The sequence below is a fragment of the Bos taurus genome, chromosome Y, assembly GCF_002263795.3.
Source record: "Bos taurus isolate L1 Dominette 01449 registration number 42190680 breed Hereford chromosome Y, ARS-UCD2.0, whole genome shotgun sequence".
Taxonomy (NCBI): Eukaryota; Metazoa; Chordata; class Mammalia; order Artiodactyla; family Bovidae; genus Bos; species Bos taurus.
The window spans coordinates 10121741-10135066 of NC_082638.1; the positions used below are offsets into that span (position 1 = coordinate 10121741).

General features: G+C 60.0%; 1 protein-coding gene across 1 annotated transcript; it reads left to right on the top strand.

Moving 5' to 3' along the window:
* The first annotated feature begins 2949 nt into the window (after positions 1-2949).
* LOC132344612 (testis-specific Y-encoded protein 1-like) lies at positions 2950-5181 on the top strand. The gene is made up of 6 exons (XM_059884278.1): positions 2950-3073; positions 3169-3584; positions 4374-4451; positions 4635-4746; positions 4842-4987; positions 5104-5181. Exons 1-6 carry the CDS (start codon positions 2950-2952, stop codon positions 5179-5181), a joined length of 954 nt encoding a protein of 317 aa, XP_059740261.1.
* The last annotated feature ends 8145 nt before the right edge of the window (positions 5182-13326 follow it).

Sequence of the window (13326 nt, forward strand, 5' to 3'; positions counted from 1 at the left end):
TTCCTGCTACAGGGAGACAGGGAGACAGGTGCACTCAGCAAGCTACACAGGTGGGAAGCACAGGGGCCTCAGTCGGAGTGTTGTGGGCCCTGACGGCTGGTGGGCTAGCAACAGGGCCACGCCATTGACAAGGAACGACCTAGATAGATGCACACGGAGAAAGCGGTTCTCCAAGTCAGCGGAGGCCAGCGCTCCTTGTTTTCTGGTTCCCTGAGGGAAGGCACAGACAATGGATCCGGCCAACGTGACTGGTACTGTGAAGCTGTCCAAGGTGATGGGAGAAGGCAGAACACAGGCGCCTGTCACTCAGCTGGCCACAGCGAGCAAATCCTGGGTCCTGCCCTTGCCCAAACCCCCGACAAATACTCCTGAGCGCACATCTCGGTTCCTGCACCGAACCAGGCCAGGTCCTGCACTTCTTCAAGCCCCCGACCGACACTCCTGGGCCAGCATCGGACTCTCAGGCTTGTTCCTGGCCTTAGTCAAGCCCCCGGAACACATTCCTGAGCCCACAACGCGCTCTGTACCCCTGAACTACGGTGTGTCCTCCCCTTGTTCAAGCCCCCAGGAAACACTACTGAGCCCGCATCTCACTCGCTGCATTGAACCTGGCTGGCTCCTTGTCTTGTTCAAGCCCCCGACAGATACTCCGGAACCCACATCTCGGTCCCTGCACTGATCCCGGCTGGGTGCTGCCCTTGTTCCCGACCCCGACAAATACTCCTGAGCCCACATCTCGGGCCCTGCACTGAATCGGGTGGGCCCTGCCCATCTTCCAGCCCCGACAAACTCTCCTGAGCCCACATCCCGGTCCCTGCACTGAAGCAGGCTGGGTGCTTCCCATGTTCAAGCCCCGACAAGCACTCCTGAGCCCACATCTCGGGCCCTGCACCGACCCAGTCTGGGTCCTGCCCTTGTTCAAGCCGCTGAACAAATACCCCTGAGCCGGCTTCTCTGTCCCTGCCGTGAACCAGGCCAGGAGCTGCACGTGTTGAAGCCACTGACCAACACTTCTGGGCGTGCATCTGATTCTCAGGCTGGTTCCTGGCCTGAGGTAAGCCCCCAGCAAACAGTATTGAGCCCACAGCTGGCTCCCTGCTCCTGAACTCAACTAAGGTGTGTCCTCCCCTTGTTCAACCACCCTCCCCCCCCCCACCCCCCAGGAAACACCACTGTGCCCGCATCTCACTCGCTGCATTGAACCAGGCTGGGTCCTGCGCTTGTTCAAACCCCCGACAAATCCTCCTGAGCCCACCCCTCGGTCCCTGCACTGAACCAGGCTGGATCCTCCCTTTGTTCAAGCCCCTGACAAACACACCTGACACCACCTCTCGGTCCCGTCATCGAGCCAGGCTGGGTCCTGCCCATGATCAAGCAGCCGATAAACACTCCTTGGAGCACATCTCGGTCCCTGCACTGATCCAGGCTGGATCCTGCCCTTGTTCATCCCGACAGACACTCCCGAGGCCACAGCACAGTCCCTGCCATGACCCAGGCTGGGCCCTGCCTTTGTTCAAGCCCCCGACAAACACTCTTGAGCCCACATCTCGGTCCATGCAACTGAATCGGGTCGGCCCTGCCCATGCCCAAGCTCTTTGTAGAACGCATATATCGTGTGTCAGGACTATAGGATGGCTGGTTTAGCTTGATCCTCTTGCTGCTCCAGGCCCCACAGGCTTGGGCCACAGGGCAGGCTGGGATGTGTTCTCACATGGAGAACAGAACCACTTTGAAAGGGCCTCCATAGGGTCGATGGCAGCCGTGCATGTCTCCGACACCGGTGAGTCGTGGGACTTAACGGGGAGCTGTCCTTAGCGTCTCCCTGGCCGGCATTCGCACAAGGTTCAGGGGGGGTCCCTCATGCCAGCAGAGCGGGCCTCGTTTCTCCCTCTGCACACAGTGTGGCCACGGCACCTCAGGCTTGTGCAGCTTTCACGTCGGCCCAGCGAGGGAGGGAGGGTCGCCCGTCCCCTTCTGCGCTTCAGCAGTGACCGCCCACTGTTGGCTTTCAAGGTCGAGAAAGCACTCTCTGAACGTGTGGACTAAAACCCTCTGAACTCCCACCGGTGAAACTCACTCAGGACGAGAAGGGCTTGCCTTCACGCCAAGGATAAGCGTCTCTTCTGAGCGCTGGTGTCCACAGAGTTGCAGACGGCAACAGCACTACTTAGAGAGACGGAGACACACAGACACCAGCGCCTGCTACACACGCGGAAGGATTGCCCAACACAGTGCTATGCCAGAAGCAAAGATACAGAGACACAGAGCGAGCGCTGTACACTAAGGCGCTGGTGTTCCCGAACAGTGGAGATCCACTGTAGCACTGTAGGTGGGGTTCTTCCCTACTCCCCTTGCATCCGGACAGCAGCAGGCTCTCTGTCCCTTGAAGAAAAGTATCCAGCCCCTTGGCACCCCTGCGTATCCCTTGGATACTCAGGGAGAGCTCTCAGTTATTGCCAGTCCCAGGGGACACAGGAGTGTGCGGTTCGGATGGCGGAGCAGGAACCCGTGCTTGGAATTTCCAGAGCCAGGTCAATGACAGCGCCTGGGGCTAGCCCGGCCACATGCAAAACCCTGTCCCTCCCTGGAGCAGAATCTGGCCACGTAGGGGCGCTGGAGCAGCACAGGAACCCCGGAAGATGCCCTCCGGTCTGGGGGCGTGTCCATAAGAGTGCCGCCCACTACCCTGTCGGCCGTTGGTCTAGATTTGGGCCAGCAGTCTGTGCATGGCTCACAGCCTAGGCCCCCGCCTGTTCGCCGGATCTCCTAGGGCCCGTTCACCCCGTCCTGCGTTTCTGGCACCCCTTTCTTCGGCCTCACGCCAACACCCCCACACAGCAGCCCCCGCCTTCTGACAATCCCCCTCACTCCCCGCCCCCAAAAGAGCTAGTCGGTCCCACAGGTTTACTGCAGCCTGGGCCGCCATTACGCCCCACTTGTTGTGCTCTTATGTCGCGTCCCTTCGCCTCTGCCCCAGCTCGGGGTCACCGCCAAGGCCAAGAGGAACGTGAGAGGCGGTCAGAGGAAGGCGGGAGCGTCCCGGGACCCCGCACCTTCCAAGTTGTGAGCCCAGGTACTCAGGGGGCAGGGCCCCGCCCCCACCCCCCTCCCCCACCCCGCAGCCTGCCGTCGTGATGCAGTGCGCAGCTGGGACCTTGTCACCAGCAGTTGTCACGCCAGGCCAAGAGGCCACCCTCTTCAGGGTGGAGGCGGTGGAGGAGGGCGAGGCCCTGGTGGACGGAGACGTGGCGGGGATCGGGCGGGAGTTCCAGCTGCTTGCGGAAGACATCGTGGAGGAGGTGGAGGTTGTGGCGGATGAGGAGCAGGAACAGCGGCCCTCCCAGGAGCTAGAGGAGAAGACGGTGGAGGAGCAGGGCCAGGAAAGGCCCGGAGGCCCTTGTGAGCGCCAGGAGCTGGATGCCCTGCAGGCACTGGCCGCCCTGCAGGTAGAACTGAGCTCTGAGCGTGAGCAAAACCGCAGGGCTTACGTTCAGTTCATGCGCAAGAACCATCAGAGGAGGAAGCGTCACTTGGCTCGGAGGAGCGCCATCATCCAGGGCATCCCTGGCTTCTGGGCCAAAGCTGTATCCTTTGCGCTGCTCCTTGGGGTCCGCTGCTCAGGAGGACGAGGAAGGGGAGAAGGGGCAGGAGCAGGCGGAGGGGGTGGAGGCGAGGGCACAGGAAGGGCGCCGGAGGCCACTGAAGGAAATGCGGTCCTGGGCAATTGGCAGGCTCCAAAGGCACAGCCGAGTAGGGCCTGGGCAGGGCCACAGGTGGACGTGTCGCAGCCATGCCTTTGAGTGTCTCCTTCAGGCCTGCATCTGAGGAGGCGCAGCCCCCGAGGCCTCTAAGTCAACATTGACCAGAGACGGTACACAAGAGCAGCGTTCGCAGACAGTTATTGGTGTAAATGTGGGTGATCCCGGCACATTGCTGGGGCATGTGAGTCATTCACACACACACGCACACGCACACGCACACACACACACACGTACACATAAACACACACACACATACCCAAGAAGCCCTTTACTTTCAGACACGGTTTGTCACAAGGACTGCAAGTCTGACCGTATAAGCAGTGACATGCCACTACCCAGCATACACAGGTCTGGAGGAGCAGAGTAGCGGTCAGAAACAGCCCCTGCTTGGGGAATGCAGATGCACACCATCCCAAGGGGCCCAGAGCCATGAGCGTGTCTGATGGTATGGCAGGTCCTGAGGATATCAGCAGTGGCCGGGCAAGAGGCAGTGCCCGCCAAGCTCCTTGCAGATGCGTGTTCCAGTATCCTTGTTCCACCCCAGACTAGGGCTGATGCTCCTGGCTCTTCTTGGCCGGCATGTGGCCTGAATGGCTCCTTGACCTAAAGCAGATTATGAGCCACCCTCAAGTCTCCGTCCTGATCAGCGACCAAGATCAAGACTTTCTCGGCTACATGATGGACTTGAAGGTCAGTGAGGGAGACTGAGGAAGGGTGGGTATGGGACCTGGCGGGGAGTGGGAGGAACGTGTTAGCCATGTTCCTGTGCTGTGAGACTTTGGAGAGGCATCGGGGAAGCTGATCATGCCTGCCTTGGAGGCAAGCTGAGGCCCCTAGAAGCTTGCACCTTTTCCCTCCTCGCTATCCTGGCAGGTGCAGGTGCGGAGCCATCCGCCGTCCCGCTGCAAGCTGATCTTTTCCTTTCGGGACAACCCCTGCTTCTTGAACTCGGTGATCATTAAGGAGTATTACCTTGACATCACTGGTAAAAGGTGGCTCCCGGGGTGATGAGTGTGGGTGTGCAAGCGTGTGGATGATGCACCTGCGGTGTCCACCCCAGTCTCCCCTGTCTGTCTGCAGGGTACAGGGCACGTCGATCCACTCCAGTCCACTGGTTCTGGGACTTTGAACGGGGAGCCCCCAGCCGCAGGCTGGACACCAGGAGCCTTAACTTTCTCAACTGGCTGTCAGGCCACAACGGCCCAGAATCGAACAGGATTGCTGAGGTGGGGTTGCTTTGGGCTTGCACACAGTTGGTGGTTGATGTTGGAGTTCTTGGCTGCTCATGGGAGGGTTGGGAGCCTGGTCAGCCCCTGGCTGACCTTGCTCGTGTTGCCTGCAGATCATCAGCGAAGACGTGTGGGACGATCCCCTGAAGTACTACCTCAGGGAGGAAGGTTCGTCCATGAGAGACAACTGACAGAAACACATGTGGTGATGGGGTCTGGAGGTAGGCCCCGTAGGGACAGCCGAATAGTAGCTGGGACACAGTACTTTCTTTTGCAAATGGGGATGCTCAGGCTCATGCAAACTGGCTGCAGAGCCAGAGCCTGAGTCAAGCATGCAGCAGGTGACTTGCTGAGACTGGGGGCTGGGGGGGACTCGGTGTGTCCGAGAGCGCAGTAAGTCCCCCTCCAGTCAGCTGTGGTGGCAGCGCGAGAGTCCTAGGTGATACGACTAGAGGCAGGGTGAATTAAGTGCCTGTGTCAGAATCATCTGTCCTTGGGTCCTGCCATTCCCCCGGCGTCCTTCCTCTCACTGAGTTTGAGAATGCCTGGGCCCTTCACTTCCGCCCCTTAACCTAGGATGGCCTGTCACTGAAAGGGCGTCCTGTCCAGGGTCCCAGTGCACCTGTGCGCTGACTTTGGGATCTTGTGTGAATTTCCACATCCAATACTCTGATCTCACCAGCACCACACCTGCTGAGCTTGAAGTTGCTTCAGGGAAAATCCGGACGTCTCTGGGAGGAGGTGGACAGGGAGCCCCAAGGGCAGGACATGGTGCCTAGTGACACCATCTCCGTCATTGCTGGACACGGGTCTTCGGCTCCTGAAACCCCTGTGTTCCCTGTTTGCGTCCGTGTCCACGTGCCAAGCATGTGTGTGTGTACACGCGTGTGCTTGTGTCACCTGTCTTTATGCGGGGGTGTGTGTGTGTGTCCGGCCCAGGGCGGACGCAGAGATGAAGGCGACGGGAGAGGAGGTGACGAGCGACCAGAAGAGGAGGCACGAGGCGTCCCCAGGCTGACGGAGGTTGGTCACCGACTGTCCGCATGACCGTATCCGGGATGGGAATGAGGAAAAGATGGCCAGTGATACCTCGGACCAGCGGACCGTGGCTTGAGAAATCCGCAATTAGACCAAATCCAAAACACGCTCGCCACTTCTAACTTGTGGTTGTGTGTGCTTGGACCAGGGAGAGGGAAGTGCATGGTCTGAGGATTCCGCGAGGGCAAATCAGGTGGGGCGGGGCTTTGAAACCGCTGCCTGAGGAGCCCTCAGTCCATGGGGACGTGGGCCGGCCTCTGGAAATGGTGGGCGAGGGTACGGCTGGACCCGGGGTGGAGAGGAGGCCAAGTTCCTGTAGAGAAGAGCAGAGACCCGAAGGAGAAAGAGGCACAGATTGCCTGCTGCACTGGGGACTTGTTCCACACACGGAAGAAGGAGACCCGGGAGGGCCCTGGGCCAGTGCTGCCCAGGATCGGCCCATCGGCCCGCACGCTGTCTCCACGAGGGTGGCACACACTGGCATGATGCGAAACACAACGCAAGATGTGCTAAGCTAGGCTGTCCATGCAAAACCCCAGGCACGCGAGGAGAGACAGGGTGTGAGCGTGGCAGACGTCCAGGCATTTCCAGCCTCCTCGGCAGGGCAGAAAGGCGAGGGAGGCGCAGGTGTGGGTGTACGTGTGCGTCCCTCTGCCGGAGTGTGCCTGTGAGGGAGGGAAGAGGGAGGAAGCAAGGACGGTGGGCTACTTGCATGTGCCAAGGGACCTCGGGAGAATGGCAGACAGGGAAGCCCCTGGGGGCGGTTGAGAGCCTGCTGGTGGATTTCAGGGCCCAGGGGCTAGGCATTAGCGGCCCTGCCAAAGACACCCCATGGGTCGTGCTCCAAGTCCTGACGTGAATTCCTTCCTTCCTCTGGGGTCTTGCCCCCGGCTGTGGGGGGCGGGGGGGGGCGGCCAGAGGGGCTAAGGGGCGCGTCTGCCCCAGACGGAGGTTTCTGGCAGCGTCGCTGGAGCAGAATCTCTGATTCTGTCGTAGGGCATCTGCACCAGATGACACTCAGAGGCACCCTGCCTTCCAGGTGACCGTCTTGGATGTCCCCGGGCCCAAGCGGGGACTGGCTTCCTTGGCATGTGGGCTGTGTAGGCAAGCAGGGATGCCTGACTGTCGGGAATTCTAGCTGGGCCTAATGAGAGCAACTGAAAGAGAGTCTTGGCATTTAGCAAAGCAGTGAGGCCCGGGTGGTACAAGGCCTCTTGGTGCCTTTGAGGTAGCAAAGCTGCTTTCTGCCCAGGGAGGCATGAGCTGTGGGCCCAGACAGGGCCGGGTGCCCAGGGCAGCATCGGTTCAGGGACTGAGTGCGTCTGGGTAGTGTTAAAGAGAAGGGACGGCGTGTAGGGTTGCCGCCTTACCTTTACGGCCTCAGGTTCCGTGCCTTGTATCGGAAGAGTGCCTGTATCCACGTGCTCCTTCTTCACAAGATTGGATCAGACCCAGGCCTGTCACAGTCTCTTGGGGCCCTTGCAGGCCCGGGCGTCTCTTTGGCCTTTTCCTGCTACAGGGAGACAGGGAGACAGGTGCACTCAGCAAGCTACACAGGTGGGAAGCACAGGGGCCTCAGTCGGAGTGTTGTGGGCCCTGACGGCTGGTGGGCTAGCAACAGGGCCACGCCATTGACAAGGAACGACCTAGATAGATGCACACGGAGAAAGCGGTTCTCCAAGTCAGCGGAGGCCAGCGCTCCTTGTTTTCTGGTTCCCTGAGGGAAGGCACAGACAATGGATCCGGCCAACGTGACTGGTACTGTGAAGCTGTCCAAGGTGATGGGAGAAGGCAGAACACAGGCGCCTGTCACTCAGCTGGCCACAGCGAGCAAATCCTGGGTCCTGCCCTTGCCCAAACCCCCGACAAATACTCCTGAGCGCACATCTCGGTTCCTGCACCGAACCAGGCCAGGTCCTGCACTTCTTCAAGCCCCCGACCGACACTCCTGGGCCAGCATCGGACTCTCAGGCTTGTTCCTGGCCTTAGTCAAGCCCCCGGAACACATTCCTGAGCCCACAACGCGCTCTGTACCCCTGAACTACGGTGTGTCCTCCCCTTGTTCAAGCCCCCAGGAAACACTACTGAGCCCGCATCTCACTCGCTGCATTGAACCTGGCTGGCTCCTTGTCTTGTTCAAGCCCCCGACAGATACTCCGGAACCCACATCTCGGTCCCTGCACTGATCCCGGCTGGGTGCTGCCCTTGTTCCCGACCCCGACAAATACTCCTGAGCCCACATCTCGGGCCCTGCACTGAATCGGGTGGGCCCTGCCCATCTTCCAGCCCCGACAAACTCTCCTGAGCCCACATCCCGGTCCCTGCACTGAAGCAGGCTGGGTGCTTCCCATGTTCAAGCCCCGACAAGCACTCCTGAGCCCACATCTCGGGCCCTGCACCGACCCAGTCTGGGTCCTGCCCTTGTTCAAGCCGCTGAACAAATACCCCTGAGCCGGCTTCTCTGTCCCTGCCGTGAACCAGGCCAGGAGCTGCACGTGTTGAAGCCACTGACCAACAGTTCTGGGCCTGCATCTGATTCTCAGGCTGGTTCCTGGCCTGAGGTAAGCCCCCAGCAAACAGTATTGAGCCCACAGCTGGCTCCCTGCTCCTGAACTCAACTAAGGTGTGTCCTCCCCTTGTTCAACCACCCTCCCCCCCCCCACCCCCCAGGAAACACCACTGTGCCCGCATCTCACTCGCTGCATTGAACCAGGCTGGGTCCTGCGCTTGTTCAAACCCCCGACAAATCCTCCTGAGCCCACCCCTCGGTCCCTGCACTGAACCAGGCTGGATCCTCCCTTTGTTCAAGCCCCTGACAAACACACCTGACACCACCTCTCGGTCCCGTCATCGAGCCAGGCTGGGTCCTGCCCATGATCAAGCAGCCGATAAACACTCCTTGGAGCACATCTCGGTCCCTGCACTGATCCAGGCTGGATCCTGCCCTTGTTCATCCCGACAGACACTCCCGAGGCCACAGCACAGTCCCTGCCATGACCCAGGCTGGGTCCTGCCTTTGTTCAAGCCCCCGACAAACACTCTTGAGCCCACATCTCGGTCCATGCAACTGAATCGGGTCGGCCCTGCCCATGCCCAAGCTCTTTGTAGAACGCATATATCGTGTGTCAGGACTATAGGATGGCTGGTTTAGCTTGATCCTCTTGCTGCTCCAGGCCCCACAGGCTTGGGCCACAGGGCAGGCTGGGATGTGTTCTCACATGGAGAACAGAACCACTTTGAAAGGGCCTCCATAGGGTCGATGGCAGCCGTGCATGTCTCCGACACCGGTGAGTCGTGGGACTTAACGGGGAGCTGTCCTTAGCGTCTCCCTGGCCGGCATTCGCACAAGGTTCAGGGGGGGTCCCTCATGCCAGCAGAGCGGGCCTCGTTTCTCCCTCTGCACACAGTGTGGCCACGGCACCTCAGGCTTGTGCAGCTTTCACGTCGGCCCAGCGAGGGAGGGAGGGTCGCCCGTCCCCTTCTGCGCTTCAGCAGTGACCGCCCACTGTTGGCTTTCAAGGTCGAGAAAGCACTCTCTGAACGTGTGGACTAAAACCCTCTGAACTCCCACCGGTGAAACTCACTCAGGACGAGAAGGGCTTGCCTTCACGCCAAGGATAAGCGTCTCTTCTGAGCGCTGGTGTCCACAGAGTTGCAGACGGCAACAGCACTACTTAGAGAGACGGAGACACACAGACACCAGCGCCTGCTACACACGCGGAAGGATTGCCCAACACAGTGCTATGCCAGAAGCAAAGATACAGAGACACAGAGCGAGCGCTGTACACTAAGGTGCTGGTGTTCCAGAACAGTGGAGATCCACTGTAGCACTGTAGGTGGGGTTCTTCCCTACTCCCCTTGCATCCGGACAGCAGCAGGCTCTCTGTCCCTTGAAGAAAAGTATCCAGCCCCTTGGCACCCCTGCGTATCCCTTGGATACTCAGGGAGAGCTCTCAGTTATTGCCAGTCCCAGGGGACACAGGAGTGTGCGGTTCGGATGGCGGAGCAGGAACCCGTGCTTGGAATTTCCAGAGCCAGGTCAATGACAGCGCCTGGGGCTAGCCCGGCCACATGCAAAACCCTGTCCCTCCCTGGAGCAGAATCTGGCCACGTAGGGGCGCTGGAGCAGCACAGGAACCCCGGAAGATGCCCTCCGGTCTGGGGGCGTGTCCATAAGAGTGCCGCCCACTACCCTGTCGGCCGTTGGTCTAGATTTGGGCCAGCAGTCTGTGCATGGCTCACAGCCTAGGCCCCCGCCTGTTCGCCGGATCTCCTAGGGCCCGTTCACCCCGTCCTGCGTTTCTGGCACCCCTTTCTTCGGCCTCACGCCAACACCCCCACACAGCAGCCCCCGCCTTCTGACAATCCCCCTCACTCCCCGCCCCCAAAAGAGCTAGTCGGTCCCACAGGTTTACTGCAGCCTGGGCCGCCATTACGCCCCACTTGTTGTGCTCTTATGTCGCGTCCCTTCGCCTCTGCCCCAGCTCGGGGTCACCGCCAAGGCCAAGAGGAACGTGAGAGGCGGTCAGAGGAAGGCGGGAGCGTCCCGGGACCCCGCACCTTCCAAGTTGTGAGCCCAGGTACTCAGGGGGCAGGGCCCCGCCCCCACCCCCCCTCCCCCACCCCGCAGCCTGCCGTCGTGATGCAGTGCGCAGCTGGGACCTTGTCACCAGCAGTTGTCACGCCAGGCCAAGAGGCCACCCTCTTCAGGGTGGAGGCGGTGGAGGAGGGCGAGGCCCTGGTGGACGGAGACGTGGCGGGGATCGGGCGGGAGTTCCAGCTGCTTGCGGAAGACATCGTGGAGGAGGTGGAGGTTGTGGCGGATGAGGAGCAGGAACAGCGGCCCTCCCAGGAGCTAGAGGAGAAGACGGTGGAGGAGCAGGGCCAGGAAAGGCCCGGAGGCCCTTGTGAGCGCCAGGAGCTGGATGCCCTGCAGGCACTGGCCGCCCTGCAGGTAGAACTGAGCTCTGAGCGTGAGCAAAACCGCAGGGCTTACGTTCAGTTCATGCGCAAGAACCATCAGAGGAGGAAGCGTCACTTGGCTCGGAGGAGCGCCATCATCCAGGGCATCCCTGGCTTCTGGGCCAAAGCTGTATCCTTTGCGCTGCTCCTTGGGGTCCGCTGCTCAGGAGGACGAGGAAGGGGAGAAGGGGCAGGAGCAGGCGGAGGGGGTGGAGGCGAGGGCACAGGAAGGGCGCCGGAGGCCACTGAAGGAAATGCGGTCCTGGGCAATTGGCAGGCTCCAAAGGCACAGCCGAGTAGGGCCTGGGCAGGGCCACAGGTGGACGTGTCGCAGCCATGCCTTTGAGTGTCTCCTTCAGGCCTGCATCTGAGGAGGCGCAGCCCCCGAGGCCTCTAAGTCAACATTGACCAGAGACGGTACACAAGAGCAGCGTTCGCAGACAGTTATTGGTGTAAATGTGGGTGATCCCGGCACATTGCTGGGGCATGTGAGTCATTCACACACACACGCACACGCACACGCACACACACACACACGTACACATAAACACACACACACATACCCAAGAAGCCCTTTACTTTCAGACACGGTTTGTCACAAGGACTGCAAGTCTGACCGTATAAGCAGTGACATGCCACTACCCAGCATACACAGGTCTGGAGGAGCAGAGTAGCGGTCAGAAACAGCCCCTGCTTGGGGAATGCAGATGCACACCATCCCAAGGGGCCCAGAGCCATGAGCGTGTCTGATGGTATGGCAGGTCCTGAGGATATCAGCAGTGGCCGGGCAAGAGGCAGTGCCCGCCAAGCTCCTTGCAGATGCGTGTTCCAGTATCCTTGTTCCACCCCAGACTAGGGCTGATGCTCCTGGCTCTTCTTGGCCGGCATGTGGCCTGAATGGCTCCTTGACCTAAAGCAGATTATGAGCCACCCTCAAGTCTCCGTCCTGATCAGCGACCAAGATCAAGACTTTCTCGGCTACATGATGGACTTGAAGGTCAGTGAGGGAGACTGAGGAAGGGTGGGTATGGGACCTGGCGGGGAGTGGGAGGAACGTGTTAGCCATGTTCCTGTGCTGTGAGACTTTGGAGAGGCATCGGGGAAGCTGATCATGCCTGCCTTGGAGGCAAGCTGAGGCCCCTAGAAGCTTGCACCTTTTCCCTCCTCGCTATCCTGGCAGGTGCAGGTGCGGAGCCATCCGCCGTCCCGCTGCAAGCTGATCTTTTCCTTTCGGGACAACCCCTGCTTCTTGAACTCGGTGATCATTAAGGAGTATTACCTTGACATCACTGGTAAAAGGTGGCTCCCGGGGTGATGAGTGTGGGTGTGCAAGCGTGTGGATGATGCACCTGCGGTGTCCACCCCAGTCTCCCCTGTCTGTCTGCAGGGTACAGGGCACGTCGATCCACTCCAGTCCACTGGTTCTGGGACTTTGAACGGGGAGCCCCCAGCCGCAGGCTGGACACCAGGAGCCTTAACTTTCTCAACTGGCTGTCAGGCCACAACGGCCCAGAATCGAACAGGATTGCTGAGGTGGGGTTGCTTTGGGCTTGCACACAGTTGGTGGTTGATGTTGGAGTTCTTGGCTGCTCATGGGAGGGTTGGGAGCCTGGTCAGCCCCTGGCTGACCTTGCTCGTGTTGCCTGCAGATCATCAGCGAAGACGTGTGGGACGATCCCCTGAAGTACTACCTCAGGGAGGAAGGTTCGTCCATGAGAGACAACTGACAGAAACACATGTGGTGATGGGGTCTGGAGGTAGGCCCCGTAGGGACAGCCGAATAGTAGCTGGGACACAGTACTTTCTTTTGCAAATGGGGATGCTCAGGCTCATGCAAACTGGCTGCAGAGCCAGAGCCTGAGTCAAGCATGCAGCAGGTGACTTGCTGAGACTGGGGGCTGGGGGGGACTCGGTGTGTCCGAGAGCGCAGTAAGTCCCCCTCCAGTCAGCTGTGGTGGCAGCGCGAGAGTCCTAGGTGATACGACTAGAGGCAGGGTGAATTAAGTGCCTGTGTCAGAATCATCTGTCCTTGGGTCCTGCCATTCCCCCGGCGTCCTTCCTCTCACTGAGTTTGAGAATGCCTGGGCCCTTCACTTCCGCCCCTTAACCTAGGATGGCCTGTCACTGAAAGGGCGTCCTGTCCAGGGTCCCAGTGCACCTGTGCGCTGACTTTGGGATCTTGTGTGAATTTCCACATCCAATACTCTGATCTCACCAGCACCACACCTGCTGAGCTTGAAGTTGCTTCAGGGAAAATCCGGACGTCTCTGGGAGGAGGTGGACAGGGAGCCCCAAGGGCAGGACATGGTGCCTAGTGACACCATCTCCGTCATTGC